General features: G+C 34.5%; 1 protein-coding gene across 4 annotated transcripts in view; it reads right to left on the bottom strand.

Annotated features, from left to right (window-relative positions):
- Nucleotides 1-1,827: 1,827 nt before the first annotated feature.
- The window catches only part of PDK1 (pyruvate dehydrogenase kinase 1), a 30,568-nt gene continuing 6,915 nt past the window's right edge, over nt 1,828-25,480 (bottom strand). Inside the window, exons 4-12 of one of the 4 annotated variants that reach the window (XM_011357494.2) lie at nt 24,318-24,502; nt 23,932-24,027; nt 22,877-22,954; nt 21,592-21,693; nt 21,343-21,419; nt 19,481-19,579; nt 9,902-10,012; nt 6,518-6,631; nt 1,828-4,490 (exon numbers count right to left, since the gene is read on the bottom strand). In XM_011357494.2, the coding sequence (XP_011355796.1) occupies nt 4,350-4,490; nt 6,518-6,631; nt 9,902-10,012; nt 19,481-19,579; nt 21,343-21,419; nt 21,592-21,693; nt 22,877-22,954; nt 23,932-24,027; nt 24,318-24,502 (1,003 nt within the window). In that variant the 3' untranslated portion in view covers nt 1,828-4,349. The remainder of the gene's footprint in view (nt 4,491-6,517; nt 6,632-9,901; nt 10,013-19,480; nt 19,580-21,342; nt 21,420-21,591; nt 21,694-22,876; nt 22,955-23,931; nt 24,028-24,317; nt 24,503-25,480) is intronic. The other 3 variants (XM_023529464.1, XM_011357499.2, XM_023529466.1) reach the window with 3 other exon arrangements.

The raw sequence follows: 25,480 nt of genomic DNA on the forward strand, positions 1-25,480 counted from the left end.
CCCTTCCAAGAAAAACCAGAGAATCTTCCATTTGACTGTATTCAGTTTTAACTTAATCATTTTCTGGAAGCTCTTGAGTGGACAGGTCACAGTATTACACAGAACACCACTGTAACTTTCTCTCTGAACTGAAATCAAGTGCTGCTATCTGCTGACTGGAAATTAAAAGTGCATTAGTGTGCTATCTCAAAAATATCTAGTATTAACTTTATCTCTTTAGAGAACATAGGTCTGAGGCAAGAAAATTTTGTTTTGCCTATTATTACTAGTCACAATAACCTTCCATGATTTGAGAATGACCTGTTTTTCCATTATAGAAATTCAAAATGATAACATTTAATGTGGTTTATGAAAGTGTCCAATTATCTATGAGCCTCCAAATTGTCTCACTAAAAATTGAATCCAATCAACTGAGTGGCTCTTAAATGATACAGAGAAATTCCATGACCTAGAAAAGCCATCTGAGTATGGTGCTTATCTGTTTGTCTTTTTATTTCTAGTGTTTGGATCCCTTAATGAAAGACATCTAAGTATAAAACAATGGCAAGAATACTGTGTCTTTTTACATTTGAGTTAAATTTTAAAATACCCTGGCCTCATAAACTCTTTCCTGAAGGAATTTTTCACCATTTTTAGTTTATTATAAATAGATATCAACATTTCAACTCAAAACTACAAATTTTTGATATTTTATGTGACAACTACAGAAGTACAGTTCTAAACTTTCAGAAAATAACTCCTGAATGAAGACAACACTCAAATGGGACTTTCTTTGGTTTATCTTACCAATAAAAATTGTATATTTTTGCTCAAAAATCTCTAATTTAACCAAGTAAAAGTTAGCTGTCACTATTCCCTGATATAAATAACAGCTTTTCCAAGACAAGAAAAAAAAGTGTTTGTAGCAAACACTAGCAATTGTCTTTTGCTGTTAAAAGCCTGTTTAGTGATTGCTAAAGAAATGCGAAGACTCTAGAAAAAAAGTAGGTGGTATGATGTCTAATTCTTTCCAAACATGTAAATAGAAAAGGTGCAATAGCTTAAAAATGCCAGAACTAAGCAAACCAGTGGTGCCTTCTTTTTTGACACATAAAATCCTTTTATAGTTTTTTTCAAGTACATTGGGCTACACTGTAAGAAATATTTTTCAAGTACATTGGGCTACACTGTAAAGAAAATTAATTATTGGGGCCAGAAGTTAATCATATGATGAAAAGTTCCTCCAGCAAAAGCGATGTTTGCAAATGGCTGATTTTTGGCTTCCTCTCTGATCAGCCACAGGCAAAAAAGGAACCATAACACTAAGAGTTTGTGTCCCCAGTTCTTTATCTGTGGTGTTGTGTTATGGAATTTGTTGGCTTTAACAATGAAGGGACATTGTGGTACTATCCCAACAATCAGAAATAGAATAAGAATCTATCTTTGACCTAAGGAGTTTAGAACTGATTTTCAATTGGTATAAGCAGAAGGGTAAAGCAGGTTCAACTAAGACCTTTTCTACAATTACATTGTGAAAGTTATTCAAAGAACAGTTAAATACAACCTTTCATAAATCACACAACAGATCTTCATTTATGTGATAAATCATCTGTGGTTGTTTGGTTAATAAAAGTCTAGGATAACTCAAATCATACAAAACTCCCCCTCTGCCTTTCTCCATTAGAATATACACATTGGAAATCTAAGCTCAAAATACTTCCTCTGCTGAAGGTAACCAGATTTAGTGTAAGCCATTTAGCTACAAATTTTTGAATGTTTATAGAATATTGACCCTTAATGATGAAAAACTCTTTTAAAAGGACATTTTCAAAATCTAAATTGACCCAATTTAATTTTCAAAATAAGAGTTGATCCATGTTTTCAGTTTATTGCCATTCACAAAACATTTTATAAAATAATATGGTAGACTTCCACTTCGCCATCTTCATGTAGAAACTTCACAGTGCAAGAAAGTGATTGCTATTGAGTATGAAGATATATAACGCCAACCAGTATTTTAAATATAGGGCAGAATAGTTTTATGGTTCTTAAAAAATGTTGGCACATTCATTAAATGCCTAGGTTATAAAAATCACTTAGTATCAATTCTTATCCTTCAGTATATTTTTATATCTACATGACATCACATTAAATGCTGGTGGACAAAATAGTGTAAAAATCTAAAAATTTTTTGGGTGGCACAACGATTTAAAACCAACTAGGAAAAAGCTTCCCCCCAAATATTTCTGTAATTTTCTGTCCATTACCACAATAACAAAGTAAAGAAACATTATACCTAAAAAGAAGCTAGAGGAAAAGATTTCACTGTTCTTTAGATAACACCATTTCTTATCTATTAAATAAAAAGGGAAAACTTTAATGGGGGGGGAGGTGTTTCTTAAGTAAAAACATCAAGTTTATGTCAGTTGTACAAATGTCTCATTTAGGAAAAAAAGTAGATACTCTGATTCAAAGGATTCTAAAATATTTTATCATTACAAGAAGTGTAATTTAAAACTAAAAAATTGTAACACATTGAATAAAAATCATCTATCAGCATCTCCTATTGTTTTTCACAAAATACATAATTAAAGAACAATAGGTTAGGTAAAAGATCTTTTTTTCCAATATTTGGTCAGATTAGCTAAGAAGCCCTGGGCAAACCAACTATCCTGAGTCTCAAGATCATTATCTTTCAAATCAGGGTCCTGGACTAACTGCCCTCCAAAATTCCTCCCAATCTACAACTTTATACAGAGTTGTTAAGCTTATATAATCCTTTTGAGAATGAGGTGTTTCAATTCAATGTATCTTCCAGATAAATAATAAAGATCTCCCATTTAAGTAGTAAAGCTGTTCTTTAAACATTTAAAATCTTCCTTTAAAATTTATTGTCAATGTATTTCCCTATCACCTTAAAAGATTAGGCATGACTATCAGCGCAGTCTCCTACCTTCATGGTCTCCCAGATCTGGCAGCTGACAGAGTGACCAGCAGATAAAATTTGGGTCCTGGCTCCAATTCTGTGCAACTCTGGGCCACACTCTGAGTCTCAACACAAGGATGATGCTTCCTGCTCTGTATCTCTCTGTTTTAAAGCCCCACAGTTATCATAACATACCGAAGTATCTGTAGACTACACAGTACCACACAAATGCAAAGGATTGTTATAAGCCCAAATTGACTCTTTCCTGCTAGCGATATCTAGATATTTCTCATAGAATATATGCTCTTTGTCAAGACTTGTGCATTTATAGTTCTGATCCTTCAGTTAACTACTATTCTCCAGTAGTCATTTTGTTTTCTGCTTCTAATTATGCTTCTAATTGCACCAGGCTTGAGATTCGGCTTGTCTCTCCTAGAGTCTATAAGTCTGACCTTTCAATAGGTGAAAATAAAAACCTAAAAATTTCTGTTACTTTAGTGAATGTCATAACATCATTATTTACTGTAAAAGAATGGTTTCCCCCTAACTAGGCGATGCAGCAGACTCACTTAGGAAGTCTTTTAAGAGAATTCTGAGCTCTAGCCATAGAGAGTCTAATTCAGCATGTCTGGAGTAGGACCCAGAAAAGCTGTTTCTCAAAAGGTCCCCCAGGTAATCTCAACAATTGATAGCTGAGTTTTTGGGCCTCATTGCTTTGCCCTCAATTTCTTCTCTAGAATGTTAGCAGCTGCTAGTTTGTTTTTAGTATAAAAATTTCCGCTCACATTAATCACAAGCAAATTCAAACCGGACTGCTCATGATCGTGGCTTAGATCCAAAGGGAACTAGTCATTCCAATCTTCTGCAGTAAAATTTTAAAATGATAAATCAACTTCAGAGCTAAGACAATGCATGTAGTTGCTGAAAGGTGGCTGGTTCTATCCTCACAAGACAACTGTTTCTGCTTTACCTGTAGTTAGTCGGTGGTAAACATGAAGACCGTCTTATTACAGTTTCCACTACTAAATAAAAGATGGCAGAACTCCCTCGAACAACAGAAAGATGGCTAACTAGCTAATCAATATAACTAAAAAAATGTTTCCGGCAGACTTAAATGAACAGTATTCTAAAAAACCACACAGCTTCCTGTAGAGACTCAAAGATTTCTACTCTTCTGAAGTCTACCATAAAGACAAAAGTTGACTAAAATTACAGTTGTTTAAAAATATGTCCAATTAACTGTGAAAATGTGTCAGATAGGTACAATTTCATCCTTTAGGAGGTTTAACAGACATAAATGGAATTCAGATTCCATTTATTCTACCCAAATAGTTAATTGTGAAAAGAACACATGAAGTATTTGGTATAATGTAGTTCTGAACACCATCCCTTCCAAATTTAATACAAAAGCCACAGGTGAATTTCTCAGGTGTCCCAAGTGTATCTAGGCACTGCGGAACGTTGTCATGTCTTTTGGTTCCCTGCTGGGGACACACCAGTCATCAGCCTCGTGGTTGGTGTTGTAATGCTTCCAGGCAGCTTTGTTATACACTGGGAGTCTTTCTATTGAGTCTGTTGACAGAGCCTGAAAGAAAAGACAGACCTAAGGCTGGCATGTTTTTAGGATCCATTACTTGAGAAAATATACAGTGGCAAAAAGGTTGTACAAGTTAAACAATACTGTATTTGCTTTGTATTTTATTAATCATAACACCATCTCCATACATTTTTAAATAGTGTATATATTTGAAATGTGTTAGTAAGTCTATGGCACTGCCTGGGGTGCATGTTGACTGAGTGTGTTGCTTGCAGTAATTCTCCAGCCACCTGGAAGCCACTGGATTAAAATTTTACACAGGTGTAACGGACACTTCTTATAAAACATGACCCAGAATGGAAGTTAGTTAATTGAAAAAGTCTTGTAAGTATAAAAGCATAAAAACTGATGTGTGTACATTAATTTCCATAATGGTACAATTATTTAATGAACTGTATTTTAATTATTTATTAGAAGAAATACTTTTTTTTAGTATAGTCACTGTACTTTAAAAAATTCAACATATTATCATCAATAAATATAAAACTATGTCTAAGGCATCTTGGCTTTTTCATGAACCATTTGTGGCCCTGGGTTTGATCCTGTGTCCTTTCCTCCTCCTATTAAACCCACCAATTCAGTTATAACATATATGATTTCTATATCACACATAATTTCAATTTCCAACATATCATTACATTAATTCACTATCCTATTTCAGCTTCCTGTAAATCACTGGAACCTGAGATAAACTATCGTTCTCATTATCTTCTTCAAGTTGGGATATTTCAGTAGAATTCCAACCTTAAGCCACAGGCATTCCCCAAGATGTAGAAAATATTGAACTGTAAACTTCATTCTGATAATGTTAAGGAAAGTCTTTGAAGTTGATGATTTTAATGATTCTATAAGACTTCCTGCCATCTATTTCTTCCAAAATGGAACTAAAATCCTTTCACTTACATATTCTTTTTAACTATGCCAGAACTGCCAGCACCCCTTGATTTTTGGCTGGATCAAAGATGTTACATTTAATGATAAAAATACTGCCTCATGTTGCCCTTTTTAAGTTCCTTACAATTGAGGTTTTTTTTTTTTTAAAAAAAAGAACTATTATCTTGAAAGAATTTAACCTTTTCAGTTAAATTTATTTTTTCCAATATAAAGTCTTTGGCATTTCCTATAAAATCGGTGCCATCTAGTGGCCAGGACAAGAAACTAGAGTCATTAAATTAGGTGCCAACAGCCCACAGCTTAAACCAATCTAGTGAACAGATGAGGCTCAGGGCTCTCCATCCCTGTAAAATATACTGATCTCTGCATAAACACATGGAACGGCCTAGGCCAGTAGGCTCAGTGCTTCTGCTCCTACCAGGTGAGCTATAGGCTTACCAAGAGTCACCTGTGCTTGTTCTCAAATCTATTTATGCAAGTCCATCTGTCATTGTAAATACAAAATTTAATCAAGCATTACTTAAACAAAGTGCCAAAATAAATGAAGAAGGTTCTTTGAAAACTAAGATGAATGCTTTGGAAAGATTTATGAGAAATGTCACATAAAAAGTGCTGTCGAATCAGAGTCGGAAGACATCTGTAAAGGACTGCATAAAAATCAAAAATAATTATGTACTTAGTTGTTTCTTTACAGAAACCAAAAAGAAAAAAAAATATATGCATTCTGATGTACAGCTTCTGCAAGAAAGATAACTAAAGCTTTAGTCTCCAGATCCATATACAAAGAAAAGGACTTGGCAGTACATCAAAAGACTGGTGGATATACGTCCATTCATGTGTTTTATGTAAAAATTAAAATTGTAAGTTATAAACTTTTTATGATTCCCCACTTTGACCCAATTTTTTTTCGATTAACAACCATAGTTTTGATCATTATAGATAAGAGCAGATCTTTTCCCACAGTCAAGAAGATCATTTGTCAAAATAGATGAGGTCCTATGTAAAAAGCCATATACTTTTAACAACACGAGGTAGTGGAAAACCTCATTACAGTTAAATACTGGCATCTTTTCTTCTAATCAAAAGTAGTCTCATTCCCTCAAGAAGACTATCGTTACTACCTTAATGTAGATCACTGCGTCTGTCCCGTAGCCCTCTAGGGAATACAGCTTTAGGTCTCCTTGGAAGTATTGTGCATAAAGACGGGAGATGGGCAATCCATACCCAAAACCAGCCTGTTGCATAAAAAAAAAAAAGAAAGAAAGAAATTCTATTCAGAAAGCCACACAGAAATACTTTTCTAATGAAAATAAATGCAACGAAGTACCCAGGGCTAGTAGAGCCTGCATCTGAGAGATCTGCTGATACTTAAGTACTGATAATGATCCAGCTGAAGCGTAGCTGAGACCATTAGACGACTCCCCTCCAATCATTCAGAAGTCCTCATTTCCTATAAATGACTCGTGGGGGTCTAGAAGAAGCATGTTACTTTTCTTCACTGGCCTGCTCTAGAGTATCCCAATACTGCTTTGGGCAATATCAGATAAAACATGTTCTCTCTCTTAGAAGCAAGAGTAGAAAAAGCCTTGCTGCAGCCTAAAAGATATGTCTCATGACTTCATACCATGAATGTCCAGCCTGTGCTCCAAACCTGGAGAGATCCTTAATAGGTCTACTTTCTCCTTTCTCACTGAAAGGTCACTTCCCTGCTTAAAATTCTTTAAAGCGCAGATCCCCCCACCCCACCCTTCACCTCCAACCTGTTGCCTTGAGATAAAAATCCAAGCTTCTAAAAAGAGCTTAAGATCAGGTAAGATCAGGTCTCCACCTCCCACTTTCCAGTCCAGCTGAACTAAATCGCCTGCTCTTAAGTTCCTCAAACATATCATGCTATTTTTCACTTCTCTGTCTTTGTTCATCCTGTTCCCAGTATTAGGAATGGCCTTCTTTACCTACATAAATCCTACTGATTCTTTAATACAAAGCAAAACATTTAGATAAATGTGAAAGTTTTTTGTTTTTTTTTTTTCACCAGGTCAGATATTCAATGACATTCTACATTACACTTTAGTTACTCTGACTCAGGAATCAGAGTGCTATTAACAAATCTGGGCTCTAGCTTTACCCGCCTCCACCATTTATTACTTGATTTTTCTAACTAGAGTTTCCTTTTGCCCCTTTAAATCAACTATGCATTCTCCACACTTCTTGCCCTGGGAGCCTGACTTGAATGGATGATGTCACTGGATTCCAGTGCGCTCTGCTTTCAGTGGGTCATGGGTCGGGCCAATGGGAAACCCAGTAGGAGTTCAGAGAGTCAAGTCAGGGCATTCACTCCCCTGCTCCCTTCCCACTGAGGTCGTGGCCTCCCTTGGGCACGGTGGGCCCCTTGATAGTAAGCAGCTGCTTCCGCAACCTTTCCTTCTTCTGGGTTCTGCTAATTTCTCCTCTTCCCTTTGATTCTGGGTGGTGACAGCTCTACTGCTGCTAGCCCTGGATTCTTGTACTATCCCTACTTGTAGCTCTGTAATTTGTCTCTTTTTAAATAAGCCTTCCTTAGTTATCATAATTTGAATGAGCTCTTTTCTGTTGGGATCCTGAATAATATGTTCATTTGTTCCAGATATGGCTCCAAACAAACTGCACAAGCAGGTGACTCAGGATCCCACGGTGCTTGATCTACTTTATCACTGCCCCTCCCTCAACCACTCCTATGGACTTGTGGGGCTTCCTCTAGGAATAGTTCACGGTGAAGAAAAACAGCATGAGCCTGGTCTACTGATGGAGCTACACTGTATGCCAGCACCAGCCAGAGTGGGCTGCATTTTCACTACAATCTCTGTCATGGGCAGGAGTGAAAGTAAATCCTACCAGTGGGCAAAACTTGAGGTAGAACCCCTACATGGACTCGCAGGCAGTGGCAAACAGACTGGCTGGTCAGGGACTTTCAAAGAACAAAATTGCATAACTGATGAGGAGGTCCGAGAGAGAGGAACATGGACGGTCTTCTCTGAATGGGCTTACAGTGTGAAGATATTCCGTCCATGCAGATACCCACCAAAAGGCAGTCACATAGAAGAAGTGCTCAGTAATCAGGCAGCAAGACGACCCCTCCTGTGGGTGTTAGGCAGCCTTTCTCCAGCTGCCCCAGTGCTTGCTTACTGGGTCCACTTACAAACTGGTCATGACACCAGGAAGGAGGCTCTGAAAGAGCTTAATAACAGTCTTCCCCTCAGTAAGGCTGTGTATATACATAGGGGAGCCTGTGCCATGGCAAGCCTCCCGTTTTCTTAAAAATTCACATCCTAAATTTTACATCCTAAACAAACACATGGCATTTACTGTGTGCCAGGTACTATACAAAATATTTTTACATATGTTAACTTACTTAATCCTCACAATAACTCGATTTTTAAAGTTAGGAAAATTGTGGTTTTAAAGAGTAAATAATTTGCCCAAAGCTACACAGCTAGGATGTGGTAGAGTCAGAACTAGAACCAGTCTGGACTGAGTCTAGACTAGTATGCCATGCCACTCTCCAGAAAAATTCTACAATATTTGTTTACTACAGAAGCAGTATATCCCATGTCTCCCCTTACTTCTTAGGATAAAATCAGAATCTAATAAGATGCTCATGTTTATTATTGACCTTGTCTGTCCCTTGGCACATGGATGCCTACCCTCAGTGCCATGTATCTCAAGGTGAGAAGCACGTTGCCAGAGCATTTAAAAACTATATTATAATTGTAGCTACAGAATTTATCTGCCTAACAGGTAAAACTATTAGAATGAAGTTCTTTTAGGAACTTTCTAGAAAGAGTCTAAAAAGGATTTACATTATCTTGTTTCATCATGTTACAGCATAACTGTGTACATGCCAGATAACTTTCAAAGCCTAGAAGAACAGTTCTTCCAGAATTACAGCTCAGAGATTTGGCAAAGCGCTTTTCTGGGGTTTGGAGGACAAGGATGGAGTCAATTCAAAAGCTAATCTTATTAAACCTGAAAACAGGTGACCACAATCAATAAAAAATACCAGCAAAACAATGATAATTTGAGCCATTTCCAGGTTGGTGACTAAACTGATCAGAACCGTAGTTTTATTTCTGTGTCTAGATATGAGAGCTTCCTAATTGTAAGTACCTGAGGAGAAAAAATCAACACTGACAATAAATCAGTGTGGACCAAATACCACTAAAACTGCTAATTTAGTCTTCCCATTAGAAATAGTATATCAAAATGTGGTTTACCACATGAAAACTACTCATACGTCACTATCAAGCTTGGCAATGAAACCTCTAAAACAATACTTTGTTTTGTGCTCTTTGATTAAAAGGAAAAAAAAAAAAAAACAAAGGCTGTTGAAATTTCGAGGAATTTTTTTTTTCTAATAGCTTCCCTTCTTGCATGTGGTGTAGCCTACATGATGGCTCAATTGATTTATTTGGTAACTGATTTATCTTTTTGGCAATTCACAAAACCACACTTCATTCTTGATCACATACCAGGGGTGCTGCTCGAGATGTCTCGACACGAGGCCGGGGTGCCGTTGAGTACATGTAGTTGAAGAGTCTGTCAATTTTCCTCAAAGGAACACCACCTCCTCGGTCACTCATCTATGATGAGAAAGGACCGTGCACTATGACCAAGTCCCAGAAACAGCAAAATACCAATGCGTACTCGGCATCACAGTTTAGCAGCTGGCTGGAGAGCACAGCTTTTCAAAACGAATACCACACAATCCACAATCCGAGCTGTGAATGTAAACACTTCCCTCACTGCTGGACTTAACACAGCTCCTCATGGTGAGGGATTCTAACACATAATAAACTCCATCATAATGCAAATTCAATGTGTGACTTTGTGTATATTTATTGAAGTTATACTGATAGTGTGATGAGGACAGAATGTGGCATAAACTAAACCTACCCTAGACGTAAGAATAAATTTGTTATTCCTTCCCAGGGGGCAGTTTGGCAACCAGATGAAAAATGTACAAACCTTTTGCCCCAGCAATGTTTAATCCTAAAAAAATAATCAGAAAGGTATGCAAAGAATATGTGAGAATATCCATCATAGCACTATGGAGAAGAGCTAAAACTGGATTACAACCTAAACAGGGGACTATTTAAATTAATGTATATTCTAAAATAGGATACTATTTAGCCATTAAATATTATGGAGAACTGTATTTGGCATTTGAGATGTTCACAAAATATTGTTAGGTAGTAAAAGTTATGAAGAAGCACTTATATTCAAATTTTGTAAAAATTTTATTTAAAAAGTCTAATGATATATAATTTTATTGTCTACAGAATTATGAGTGATTTTCTTTGGAATTTTTAGGTTTCTGAATTTTTTTCACAATTACTTTTATTATGGAAAAAAGTATAATTTTCATATCTAGGGAGAAAAAAACAGAACCAGTTAACTGTGTTTTAGTCACAGACATTTTACAGCAAAGACTCCCAGACAACTTTTTGGTGAGTTTAAAAGGTACATAAGTTTTTTATGTACCTTATTATTCTTACATCATTTTCCAACTCAAATCATATGGTAGGCCAGATTTAATAATTTATTTATAGATTGTCTTCATTTTGTTTTCCTTCACAGTTAACGCGTACTTATTTTCCTAGTTATCGTATACCTTATACTCTACTCTATTATTGCCATTTTCCTTTGTTACAAAATCTGAATTGATTCTCCTAACTATCTATAATATTAACAGACTTGTTATATATAAACAAGTATGTTTTTAACATAGGCATATAGATATGCAGAGATAAAAAAACAATACTGAAATGATATGCATTAAAAAGTCAATAGGCTGGATGGCGTATAGTTGAATTTTTATATTGTCTTCAAAAATCTTTACAGAATGCATATAAAGTAAATCCTCATCATTTAATGTCGTCAGTAGGTTCTTGGAACTGTGGTGAAATGACATATAAGGAAACCAATTTTACTGCAGGCTAACTGATATAAACAAGACATAAGTTCCTACAGCACCTCATCAACATTATAACTAAACAATGTTAAATAATGTTATTCGAAGACCTGCTGTATATTACTTTCATAATGGAAATTACATAACTATTTTAATTTTTAAAATAAAAATCTGCTTTGAAATACCATTTGAAGACTTGCCTCTGATATATCTACATTTAGATAATTACAGTATAAAAATATACAAGGACCTTATTAAGAACTTGCGTGTAGTATTAGGCTTGAAATTGTTCTTGGCCATAAATTCAAAGCCCTGTGCGGAGATTTATTTTAGTAAGATGAATAAAGCGCTCTGGATATTTTCTGAGATCTATCAATTTGTTAATTATTCATCCTTTAATTTAATGCTCTGCTGCACATTCGCTGGTAACATGAGTAAGAAGTGTTAGAGTTCTGTAAATATTAACTAAGTAGACAACAAATTGGAATAGATATTAAGATAAAATGGTAGAATTTAAAAAATATTTTCTGGTTTTCCTCAACCTGCTGGCCAAAAATACTATAGCATCCAGCAGGTGTAAAACAAGAACGATTTCTAGCCATAGGCTAGTGTGAGAAAAGCAGAGAGTGGAGCAGGAAGGACAGAGGTGACTCAGAGAGATTTCTTATTACAGGTGAAGAGGGTAAACTAAGCCAGAGGAATATAGTTAAAAACTGATAAAAAGTAACTTCCTTTGCTTTGCAGCCAAAAACACAATAAAAACTGGAACCACCAGATTTTCAAAGTAGCCGAAAGAGTTTCCAAGAGAGTTATGAGATATTATACCAGAGGATCTGAGTTCTTTGGGTAAAGGGAGGAGGAAGGAGATAATGGGAGGCAGGGAGGAAGGGAGACAGACAGACAGACATTTGGTCTGTATATATTTAAGACAAGAATGGCACTCTGATGATAAGTACATTGAGAAAGAGATATGAAAATTAAACAAAAAATCTCTGATTAAGTTAATTGGAAGAAAAAAATCTAGACTCGTGGGAACATAAGCCTATGCCAAGGAAAAGGAAAGAGATTTTGAAAGAGGTAGGTGTTGGGGAGTAATGTCAACAGGAAGGCTAAAGAAGAGAACTTTGCCAATTATTTTTAAAGTTTTCTCTTCCATGCATGAAATTACCACTTCTCTTGGTCATCTAACCAAGAGTTACCATCCCTAACTTCCTGTGCCCCGTAACACTGGGCTCCCTGGGCTAATTTATGTAAATTTCAGGTCCAAGGGAAATGAACTACTGCTAACCTGTTGACAGCTCTGAAGGCAGGAAATTTACTAACCCTTAACTCACCCAGAGCTCTTCAAGTATCTTACTCAACAGCTTTTTCAATGTCGAGTTTATAAAATCACCAACAGAGAATAAACCAAGCAAGACATTCATATTTTAATTTAAAAGACATTCATATTTTAATTTAAAAGACATTATTTACTGAAGAAAGACCAAACACAAAATCTGAGAGCAGCTAGACTTCTAAAACAGTTCTAAAATATTTCATAGGATTTTCAGTAGAAAGATACAAGGTGAAAAATGTCAATAATATGAACTGAAAGAACAGAGAAAAAACCCAGGCCTTGATCTTGAATGTCTAGGGTAAGTGATGGAGATGAAAGCTCTACTGAAAATAGTTAAAGCAAGCATTTACCCCATCATAACAAGAACGGATGCAGTCATGTGATCTTGAATGTGAGGAAGAAGAGCAATAGGTAGAGGCAAAGCCCTATATGTAGGTACGGGTTTCACAGTGGCTTCCAGAACAGTCTGTTCAAGATCCTTATGAATCTTTAACAGCTTTATTGAAATACAATTCACATATCACACAATTCACCCATTTAAAGTATACAACTCGATGTTTTTTAATATATTCACAGACATGTACAATCATTTACACAGTCAATTTAGCATATTTTCATGACCTCAAAAAGAAACTCTTGGATTCTTTATTGATTACACTCCTAAGCAATCACTAATCTACTTCTCACTCCTTTATATTTGCCCATTCTGGATATTGCGTAAAAATAGAATCTTATGATACGTGACTTTTTGTAATTGGTACATGTTGTAGCATAGACCAATACTTCATTCTTTTTTATAGCCAAATAACATTCCATTGGATGGATACATCACATTTTGGTGATCTATTCATCAGCTGATGGACATCTAGGCTGTTTTCAGTTTTTGGCTGTTGTGAATAATGCTGTTATAAACGTCCACATGTAAGTTTTTGCTTGAATCTGTTTTTAGAGTATATACATACCTAGAAGTGGAAATGCTGGGTCATTATGAACCTTTCTTTACACCAAATTATCTGAGCAAAGCCTGTCTACGAGCACAGAACAAGTCTCTGCTGAGTGTCTAGGAGCTCAGTGAACCCTGACCCATGCAGAGATGGATGATCACAAGTAGTGAAAAGCATTGGCATCAGTATGCTTAAGCACAAGGAACAGAAGCAGAAAAAGGTACAAGAAAGATCATGCTGTAGCATAACTAAACCCCAAAACAGAAGACATATGGGACTTATTTTGAATCAAGTAAACTTAGTGGGCAAGTAGCTGACACATAACTAACCAAAAAATAGACACACATTAGCATCTGGGCTTAAAAAAAGTGATGCAATCACATTACTTTTTCAGCAAACAGATGGTACTGCCATATATTTATTTGTGCCTCACTGTTTTAAACGAACAGCCAAGAGAGATAAACAGAAAAAAGAAATTCAGAGGTAACACTGCAGATAGCAGAGATATACTAATTTTTGAGAAACAGCAGTCATTAATATCCTCGGTGATAAAAGAAGATAAAACAAAAAATAAGATAAAACTAGAGCAGAATACCATAAAAAAAGGATAAGAAAAAAAAAAAGGAGTTCTTGGAAGTCTGTAAGATAGAGAACCTAAAAATTCAATAGAAGGTCTAGTAATTTAAAGTCAAGGAAATCTCATAGAGTAGAATAAAAAGTTAGAGATGACAGGAGAAAAAAGATACAAAAAAATAGAGGATCATTTCATGAAGCCCAACATCCTCCAAATATGACTACCAGAAAGAGAAACAGTAGGGAAGAAAGTATCAAGGAAACAGTAGAAATTCTAAATTCTAATGGGCCTAGCCCAATGAGAAAGAAAAGGCCCATGCAAAGTTATACCATTATGAAATTTCAGAACAGAGCTGAAGACATTAAAAGCTTCAGTTAAAGCAAACAAAACAACAAAACTTCACAATTAAAACTGGTCGCATACAAAGGAAAGGGAATTGGAATAAGCATAAGTCTTCTCACAAGAAATAGCTGGAATGATGTAAGCAAAAACAGTTATGAAAGTACCAAAAAAGTCTCTCCTCCATCAAAGCACCAAAAAAGAGCAAAAACTGTCAGAATCAACTTTGTTCAGCTCTGGAAATTAACCGAAGTCTTGCAGCAATCTTGGGAGCACGTAGTCAAGAAAAACAACAGTGAGATTCGTGATGTTTTAACTTGGTTTATTCCCATCTCCATCAATATATAATATGCAATCAGAGTGAAATCTGCAGCCCGGTGCCACTGGACAGGCAGGCTGTTTTTTTCTGACTTGATTCTGAGCTCCCAATGCAAAACGTCTTGCAGCATCTACTCCCCATTATCAGAAACATTTGTCAAAAATGGAGGTATAATCTGAGGGCTGCCTGAGGCAGTATACAACAGCTAAGGCAAACAATAGGCTAACCAAAAAACTTAATAGGAAAAGCCTGGGAAATGAGATGTTGTCTATAGGGGGTTAGAAAAACTCAGGGATATCCTGAGAATCCAGAAAATCATGTTCATGCCCAGTGCTATGCTCATGTTTAAGAAAAACCTGAGAGGGTCCTAAGTTTTCACCTCTGACTCACCTTGAGGCTCTGTATAAGCAGGGCCTAAAGGTTAAATAGAATTAACATTTTCACAGGGCTCAAAGACTAACAATCAAGAATTCCATATCCAGTAAAATTTTTCAAAAACAAAGGACAAATGAAGACATTCTCAAAAGCAAAAATTGAAAGAGTTCATCATTGGTAGATCTGTCCTATTAAGAAATATTAAAGGGGATCCTTCAGCCTGAAATGAAAGAACACTAGACAATATATCAAATCCACATGAAGAAAGAAAGAGCATCAGAAAATGTAACTACATAAGTAAATATAAAGGATAGTATAAGTGTATTTTTTATTTGTAATATTTTTCTATGTTGTTTGAAAGACAAAACTGCATAGATCAATAATTATAATAAATCTGTGTAGATGAACGTACAATATATAAAGATGTATGTTTTATGATGATAACAGCACAAAAGATGGGAAGTGGAAGAAAAAGGACCTATATAGGAACAAAGTCTGTATATACTATTGAAATTAAGTTGGTTTAATCTGAACTAGATTTTTATAAATCAAGATATTAATTGTAATCCAAGGACAACAATTAAGAAAACAGACAACTCAACAGGAATAGCTGGATACTTCAATTCCCCACTTTCAATAATGGATATGACAACTGGACAGACAAACAAGGAAATAGAAGATTTGAGCAACACTATAAACCAATGAAGCCTAACATCTATCTATAGAACACTCCATGCAAGAATAGCAGCACACTCATCTTATCAAACAAACATGGAACATTCTCCAGAATAGACCACATGTTAGGCCATCATACATGACTCAATAAATGTAAGAAACAGAAAATTTGAATAGACTCATAACAAATAAACCAATTGAACTAGTAATCAAAAATCTCACAATGACAAGCTAGGGCCCAGATAGCTTCAATGGTAGATTCTAGCAAATATTTAAAGAAGAATCAATACCAATCCTTCACAAACTTCTAAAATATAGAAAAGGGTAACAGTTCCCAGAGCATTCTAAAAGGACAGCATTACCCTGATGCCAAAACCAATAAATACTCTTTATGAATATCAATGCAAAAATCCTCAATAAACTAAAAAAAAAAAAAAAAGGAAAAAAAAAAAAGGTTGGATCAACACACAAAAATCAATCACTAAAATATACCAAGTGAAGTCCAGGATAAAGAACAAAAACTAAATGATCACCTTGATTTATATAGAAAAAGAATCTGACAAAATCCAAATCCTTTCATGATAAAAATACTCAACAAACTAGGAGTAAAAGGGAACTTTCTCAACCGAATAAATGGTATCTATGAAAAACCAGCTAATGTACTTGCTTCAGCAACACACATACTACGAAAAATCAACTAACGTTATACTTAATGATAAAAACTAACTGCTTCCCCAAGATCAGGAAAAAGACAAGGATGTCTCCTGTCTCCATTGCCATTCAGCATTGTACTGGAGGTTCCAGCTATACGAATTAAGCAAGGGCAAATAACCCAGAATGGAAAGAAAGAAGTAAAATTATCTCTATTTGCAGATGACATGATCTTATACATAGAAAATCCTAAGAAATCCACAAAAATTATTAGAACTAATAAAGGAGTTTGGCAAGGTTGCAGGATACAAAATCAGTACACAAAAAATCAGTTATATGCCTATACACTAGCAATGAACTGCATAGATCAATAATTATACATCCAAAAATGAAATTAAAAGAACAATTCCATTTATAATAGCCCCCAAAATAAAATATTTAGGAAAAAATTTAACAAAAGAAGTACAAGACATATACTGAAAATCACAAAATGTTGTTGAAAGAAATTAAAGATATAAGTGGAAAGAGCCTGTGTTCATCAATTAGAAGACTTAATTGATATACACATTGCATGCAATCCCTACCAAAACTTTTTTTTTTTGCAAAAAAACCTCCCGTTTTTTGCAAAAATTGACATACTGATACTAAACTCCTTATAAAAATGCATGGAACCCAAAATAAGACAACACAATCTTCAAGTAGAAGAAAAAAGTTAGAAGACTCACACTTGTCAAGTTCAAAACTTACAACAAAACTCTAGTAATCAAGACAGACAGAAATAAGACATATAGAATAGAATGGAATAGAATTAAGAATTCAGAAATAAACCCATACATTTATGAGCAATTGATTTTTGACAAGGTTGACAAGAAAATTCAATGGAGAATAGTTTTTTCACAAATGGTACTAGGACAACTGGATATCTACATGAGAAAAAAAGACCTATCTCAAACCTTTTATAAAAATTAACTCAAAATGGATCAAAGACCTAAATGTAAAAACTAAAACTAAAATTCTTAGAAGGAAACAGGTGCAAATTTTCATGACTTTGGATTAAGCATGTGACACTGGAATCAGATGTGACACTGAAAGGGCAAGCAGTAAAAGAAAAAAATAGAATAATTAAAATCCCTCAAAATTAAAAACTTTTGTGTTTCAAAAGACACTATCAAGCCACAGAATAGAATATCTGCAAATCATATAACTCATCAAAGACTAGTATTTATAACAGAAAATAGAACTCTCGCAACTCAACAATAGACAAAACCATTTAAAAACAGAGCAAAGGATCTTAATTGATATTATTTCTTTAGCTACGCAAATGGCCAATTAGCACATGAAAAGATGCTCCATGTCATCCATCATCAGGGAAATGCAAGTCAACCACAATGAGATATGACTCATACCCACTAGAACAGCTATAAAAACTTATAATAACAAGTGTTGGCAAAGGATGCGGAAAAACTGGAACCATCATACATTGCTGGTGGGAATGTGAAATGGTACAGTCACTTTGGAAAAGTTTGGCAGTTCCTCAAAAGTTAAACATAGTTACCAATAAGCAATTCAACAACTAGGTACATAATAAGAGAATTGAAAACCTATGTTCACAGAAAGATTTCTGCATGAATGGTAGCATTATTCATAATAAATGAAAAATGAAAACAACCCAATGTCCATCAATTTGATGAATGGATAAACGAAATGTGTTATACCCACACAAGAGAGTATTTTTCATCCATAAAAAAGATGAAGTATGGATATGTGCTATAACATTATACTAAATGGAAGAAGTTAGTCACAAAGGACCACATACTGTATGACTGCATTTTTCTGAAATGTGCTGAATAGAGAAATACATACACAGAAAGTAGATTACTGATTACCAAGGACTGGGGAGAAGGGAAAATGGGGAGTGACTACTAATGGGTACTGGGGTTTTTCTTGGGAGTGACAAAAATGTTCTGAAATTAGACAGTGGTATGGTCACACAACCTTGTGAATGGACTAAAAAAAAACAAACAAACACTGAATTATACACTTAGATAAAAAAGGAACAGTAGATGACTTTAAAATTCTGCAAGATAATTATTTTCAATCTAGAATTCCATGTGTGAACTTAAACACTGAGAAATGGCAATTGAAGCTGGGTCGGGGAGAGAAGGTAATTAGAGAAGGTAATTAGCTCTGAGAGAGCTAATTCCTCAGCTACCGTAACAGAAAGCTAATATTTGTCATTTAAAATTTTTGAATTTCAGAAATAGCAATATCAAAATACTACTTAAAAATATAGCGATAAATCCAAGAAGAAATAACTGAAGGACTGAGTAGTAACCCACAAATGGCCAGGAACTGACATGTTAGCGTTTTATGCCCTCTGCACTTATTACTTTAAAACAAAATTTTAAATGATTATTTAAAAAAGAGAAACATCACCTACTCTAAGAAACTGGGCTATCTGGACAATGTAGTGAAAAATGCCTGGCACTGCGGTCATTTATCCGCCTCGTAACCATGACCTAATCACTGTCTTAGTTTCCTTACCTGTGCTCCTAACTAAAGAGTTATGAGAATCAAAATAATTAAAAGATTGAAAAGCACTGTTTAAAAATGAAAAATTATGTACTATCTACATAACACTGCAAATATCTAAATATTTTAGATTTTATTTATCAAAGTAGATATCAAAGTGGCTATTCATGATCACTGCTAAAATGTCTGTGTCCAGGTTTTATTTTAACTTGAATCACCTGAAATAGGGACCAGACTAGAAACAGACTCACGATAATTCCATAATTTGCCCGATAAATAAACGATGTGTTTATTAGCTATTAGGGATTAGATTTCTTTCTCCTAAGATTATGTCTTCTAGAAATTATGTGCATTCTTGCACATCAATTTAAAAAAACCCAAAGAACATTTACCTTCACAGTCAAATCCTCATTACCCAGTGTGATATGGACTTGAATAGGTGGGTAAACACCTTTGTCAGCATGGTATTCCATGGTTGCTCTCATTGCATTCTGAAATACATTAGGGATACATTAAAAATACAACTTAAAAAAAAGAGAAACTAATTTTAATTTTCAACTATGTATGCACTACTAATTTAAAAAATTTTAATTTGATGGAAATATGCCAAAGAATCATAATTCTTATAACCATATTTAAAGAATTACTTTTTAAAAAAAATTAAGTCGGTTTTGGGGTTTTGGAGGACTTGTAAGATATTTTGATTTAAAGATTCCAACCAAATTTTGCATATTTTGCAAAACCAGATGTCTCAACATTTTTAACTAGTTTATAATAAAGCAGAAAATTCTATCCAAATACCTTTATAATTTAGTAGGTAACAGGCAAAGCTTATTTTTGAAAATTTCATCTGTTTTTAAGACCCATTTTAACTGTCATAAATTGCTTTTAGAAAAAATATTTTTTTCATATATTATTAACAGCAGTGGTCTAATTATGCAGAAATGAATCCAATTTACCACTAGTCTGAAACTAAGGATATTACACTGTAAAACAGTTGTGATCAATTTCTAAAAGACAAAGGATACATGCCAACACATCAAAAGCACTAAATGATAACATGCCATGTGGCTTTGGAGTTGAAATTGATAAGACTGGATGAAGTTAAAAAGGCAAAAGACAGGACCGAATTTGGCAATAAGGGTGGCCCTGGCACAGCAATCAGAATCGAGTATCCCTGAGGAGGAAATTCTACCCTCTCTACCAAAGGCCATTTAAGACTAGGTTCCAGATGGAAGCCATTATTAGCAACATTATGTAAAATCTCTTATGTAATATGGTAATGTTTCTTTTATTGAGTATCATGGAAAATAAGAACTTTATGTGACTGAAATATCAAGGAAACAATTAGTTTTAATCATTTACATGCCAATTGCTAAACCACTTTAGATTTTTGGAAGGTATTAGATATGTTCTTGCTATCTTAGAACAAAAGAGTATTCTTGAACTCTTGCTGTTCTAAGACATTCAGTCAGTTTTTCTCTGTTTCAGTGTGTTTTTCTTTTTTGTGATCAGGCTGAAAGCCACCTCTTCCCTCTTCTAGTTTGCTGCTGGGTAAAGACATGTTAACTAAAGTAAGAGAGACTACGGGCTTGATTTAGAGTATCATACCACTCCTCATCACTCACTTTCCTGTCTACCAGCAAGTGTGTTGGGAAAAAAAGTATTCTCAACATTACTAGCATAATTTAGTTTTCAAAAATTGTTGTGAAGAGTAAATGTAACATGAGAAGCCCTGTAAGTCAATATAAATGACTTTCTAAAAAAAAGCATACATCAGTGGGAGTGTGGTCCATTAAGGGTAGAAAGTTGAGAATCATTCTTCTAAATATTTTGTTTCATAAAAACATAAACATAACTTTATTAAGCACCTATAATGTGCTACCATTGTACTGGACATTAAGTATGTTATTCCCAATTGTCATAATAACCTGGATAATGTTATCTTTATTTTACAGACGAGGAAACTGAGGCTCAGAAAGGTTGAAAGACTTGCCCAAGGTCACACATTTTAAGTGGCAGAACTGGAATTCAAACGAGGTCTTTCTGACTCCCAAGTCTGAACTTACAAACACACTGAGGTTCCGATCAGTGCTGACAAAAGGCTGATCTCCTGCAATGTGACATGATACTCAACATGAAATGACATCTTTTAATGAAACTGAGGAAACGACAATAGAGTATGTAACTTCCAGAACAGACTCCTAACCTCAGGAAAGGACTGATAAAGGTTATGTAATACTATTTTACAAACCTTGAAAAGTTCAAACACCATGTGATAGAGATGGGATGGTACATAAACCACTTGTATTGGCTGTCCTGGTGATTTTGCTACAGAGCAGAAGAGAAAAATATAAAAGTACAGAGAGATGTGCTTAAAGCATTTCAAAGAATATACTGTGTAGCGATGAAAAGAAAACATTTACTATGGAGGATAGTATCATTTGGGAGAGAACTGCCACACCAGTTCTTCACCGTATTAGTGTTTGAACCCCATGCTCACCTAGATTAATAACTGATGGTGACAATATGAGTCCCGTAGTCATTCTTGCAATCCTGCATAATAATCTAACCAACCCATCTTCACATTCTTCTCTATGATGGTCTTTTTAAAGGACATGAACCTTAAGGTCAGAATTTTACTTTCAAAAAAAAAAAGTGTTACAGTCTATAAATTCCAAGGGTCAACTCATATACATTTTTTTTTTTTAACCATTCTTTAAATGTTTCACCCAGGTAGAACGTCTTCTGTTTTAGAAAAACATGATACTTAAGCTAGTATCAATTTATCAAGGAATGCTAATTTTACACTCAAACATTTAATAGGAGCCCCGGTAGGGCTTGGGGGCAGATAGTATGTAAAACAGAGCCTTTGGCAGAGCAAAGGAGTTAAGACTCACCATACCCTAGGATTCCAATGCAGCCAATAAATTGGACTCTCCTCTGAATAAACCGTTCCTTGGGAACATGGATGGGATATCTGGGAACTGCCCAGAGTAGTTCAGGTTCTCAAGCTATCACTCATACACTGTGATTCTTATTTAATGACTGGTGCCATTATGAACCAAAAGAGTTAATATAGCTTTTAAAAAAACACCAAGCAAATCTATTTTCAACTGGGTAACTTCTTCCATTGTTCTCTCACTATAAGGTCCAGAATATGACTGAGTTAAAGCCTGTTTAATATTATTCTTATTAAAGGGTCATGTTAACTTAGGAAATGTTTTTTCCCTCCACCAAACTACCCTGGCTCATCAATCTTCCAAGGTATCTAAACCTTTTTTGTCCAAAAGGCACTAAACAAGGGTGAAAAAAACCATAAGAGATAAATGGATTCTTAAATAAATGAGCATCTTCTCTCCTTTACGCCTCCAATCTTTTTACTTCCTTAACAATAAAAAGTGATTTACAACTCAGGAATTAAAAATCTTAAAGGATAAACCTTATATTACTGAAGTGTATATAAAAGTCAAATGTAATTTTCTTGGCATCATTTTTTTCTATAACTAACTAGAAAACCAAAGATAAGCAAGGAATCAACATTGTCAATTAAAAATAAGAGAAATGGGGAAGAAATAGCTAAAATGTCTTTCAGAAAGAATCCAACTAACTATACACACCACCCTCCCCCCACATACATACTTTTTAACATTATTGCTCTCCCTCAGCTTTCATATCTCATGAAGTAGTTGATGAAAAATCCTTTTATATTAAAACAAGTCTAAATTCTATAATTCTTTCTCAAGTAATAACACTGATCATTGAGGAAAAGATAACATCAGGCTTACCATTTAGTTCTTCGAGTTCTAGTTCGGGAGAGTTAATATAATACAAATCACATAGACGCCTAGCATTTTCATAGCCATCTAGTATGAATCAAAACAAAAAAGCATTAAGTTTACATGCATTAAGATGACAGCAGTATCGACAAATGAAATTTTAAAACTTTCTATAGAAGAAAATACACTTTAACAATCTTAGTTTAGGGAAGGTCTTTTTAAGTATGGCATGACAAAGCCTAATAGCCACAAAGAAAAAAATAACAGCTATGATTACCAAAAATTAAAAACATCTGTATAGAAAAAGACACCATAAAGAAAGTTAAAAAGAAAAAGAAAGAAAAAACAGCAGGCTAAGGAAACTATTTACAATATATACAACAAACATTTAGAGTTGGTGAAGGGTTATTGTTTGATTATTTGATGTTTTTTGGGGGGTAGCAAAATTTTAAATGTATATTAAATGCTTTAATTCTAGGAACCTTAACTTCTAAAAAACTAGCAAAAGTCAGTAGCCATCTAAAGATGTTCACTGCAGTACTGTTGATAAAAGAAAAAACTAAAACAATCTAAACATGCATCGACAGGAGGATGAATTAATACATTCTTATATATCCATAGAGCCATTCAAAAACATGGAGTATAAGCAAAGGTACTGAAAACATACAATGTCTGTAAACTTGTGTTAAAATAAACATAGAGTACCCCATTTTCAAAAACAACGTTAAGACCAATAATTGTATATGTGTATGAGAATGGTAGAAACAGAAAAGTGTGAAAAGATGCAAACAAAACTATTATGAATTATGGCTCCTGGTATAAGGAATTAGAAAGGGGCGGGACTTGAAATTTTTGAAGAGAAAAGTGTAGTATCACTGTACTTTGCCTAATAAAGCGTGGTATCAACAAAATATTCACCCTATACATAAGGAATAATTAACATGATAAAGCTATTTGCAAACCCATACATTTGCTCCTAACCTTTTATCTCATGATAGTTATTTTAATAGCAAGAACACGATGATTTCTGCATCCTTTCTGAAAGGAAAAACGTAAGTTTTTACCTTGAATAACTTCAACTACATTGCAATTTGGGTTTATACTTCCAATGTGTTTTCGATGAGATGGGCTTCCTTTGTTTTTCCCACCAAACAATAAAGCTATCAAGAAATAAAATATTTAAAAACAAACAAAATTAGCTAAAACATCCAATGCCTTTTCCAGATTTGAATACTGTTTCTCTATATGGTACCAAACATATTAACAAATGTTTTCCTTAAATGTAAACATAGTATTTAACATTCAGTATAAATACTTCCTTTGTATGGCAGACTACTTTTCTTAATATGCAAAAAAAGTAAAATTAATGTTCTCCTTAAAGGGAAGTTTTTTAAATAAAATATACCAACACGTTTTATTTAGCTTCTTCTCTTGACTTCCGGACACTTACAGTGCTGATTGAGTAACATTCTAATTGAAATGCGACTCATGAAGAAACGATCCAAAAAGTACTGAACATTCTGGCTGGTAACAGGATCCACCCCGAAGCTCTCCTTGTATTCAATCACACCCTGAGCCATCGTTGGAATTACATCATTGTGTCGATTCCTGATCCGTATCACAGTATCTGTAAAGCTAAAGAAACCTGTCTCTCAAAACAGCCAAATATTTTGACAAGTAAATTTAACACTAAAATCTAAGTTTAATCAACTATACTAGGCAAGAAATCTCTAATTCAGCAAAAGGAGCATCAATGCATGTTTTCCTACACTTACGTAAATATATTTCGGATCATAAAATATATCACCTCTGTGAAGCTGTAAGGACCTCCAAAATAAAGCTTTTTAAATTTAATTATTTTCTTGGAAGTCTTAAAAGGCTGCAACAAAACGAAATCCTAAGAATGTAACGAGTTTCTTTAACCATTATCAACTAAGATCTGAGCACTTGCTATGAGTTTGGTAGTCTAGGGACACTCAATATAAGAGAAGACAGAGCACTTGCTTGCAGGGAACACAGGCTCCGCTCCGTAAGGAATGAAGATGAATGAGCCAATAAAGCCTGTCTGTTTTGGAATTATTCCCTAGGGTTCAAAGACAGCAAGAACCACTTAGAACAGGAAAGTGGGAAAGAATTCTAATTCTGTTCATCCTAAAAGTTTTAAAATGGGAAAGGAAAAGTCAACTGTTGTGTTAAAAGAAAAATTTTCAAATCATCCAGCCTTCCTATGTCTGTCATCTAGAAGATATTCTTGCATGAGTAATTTAAAGAACTAAATAAATGAGAAAATAAGTCAATTATGAAGCGAGGAAATCCAACATGTAACATACCTATCAGAATTCACACTTTCTCAAATGAGGCTTTTCCATTCAAAGACATCATCTTGAGTATTATTGACTTATTCCAATGATGCTCTCATTGCTAAAAACATTTTTGGAATTCCTAGTTTGTGATTAGCTTCAAAATCAAACTGTTAATCCAAAGTACAAACAACAAAACTCCTCAAAAACAACAAACAACTCATCATATCTAGTTACCCCTTTATTAGTTTATTTCACTTTTCTCTCTTTTTTAAAACTCCAAAAAGCATTATTCTGCTTGACAGCTCTGAAT

The sequence above is a fragment of the Pteropus vampyrus genome, unplaced genomic scaffold (assembly GCF_000151845.1).
Source record: "Pteropus vampyrus isolate Shadow unplaced genomic scaffold, Pvam_2.0 Scaffold2, whole genome shotgun sequence".
Taxonomy (NCBI): domain Eukaryota; kingdom Metazoa; phylum Chordata; class Mammalia; order Chiroptera; family Pteropodidae; genus Pteropus; species Pteropus vampyrus.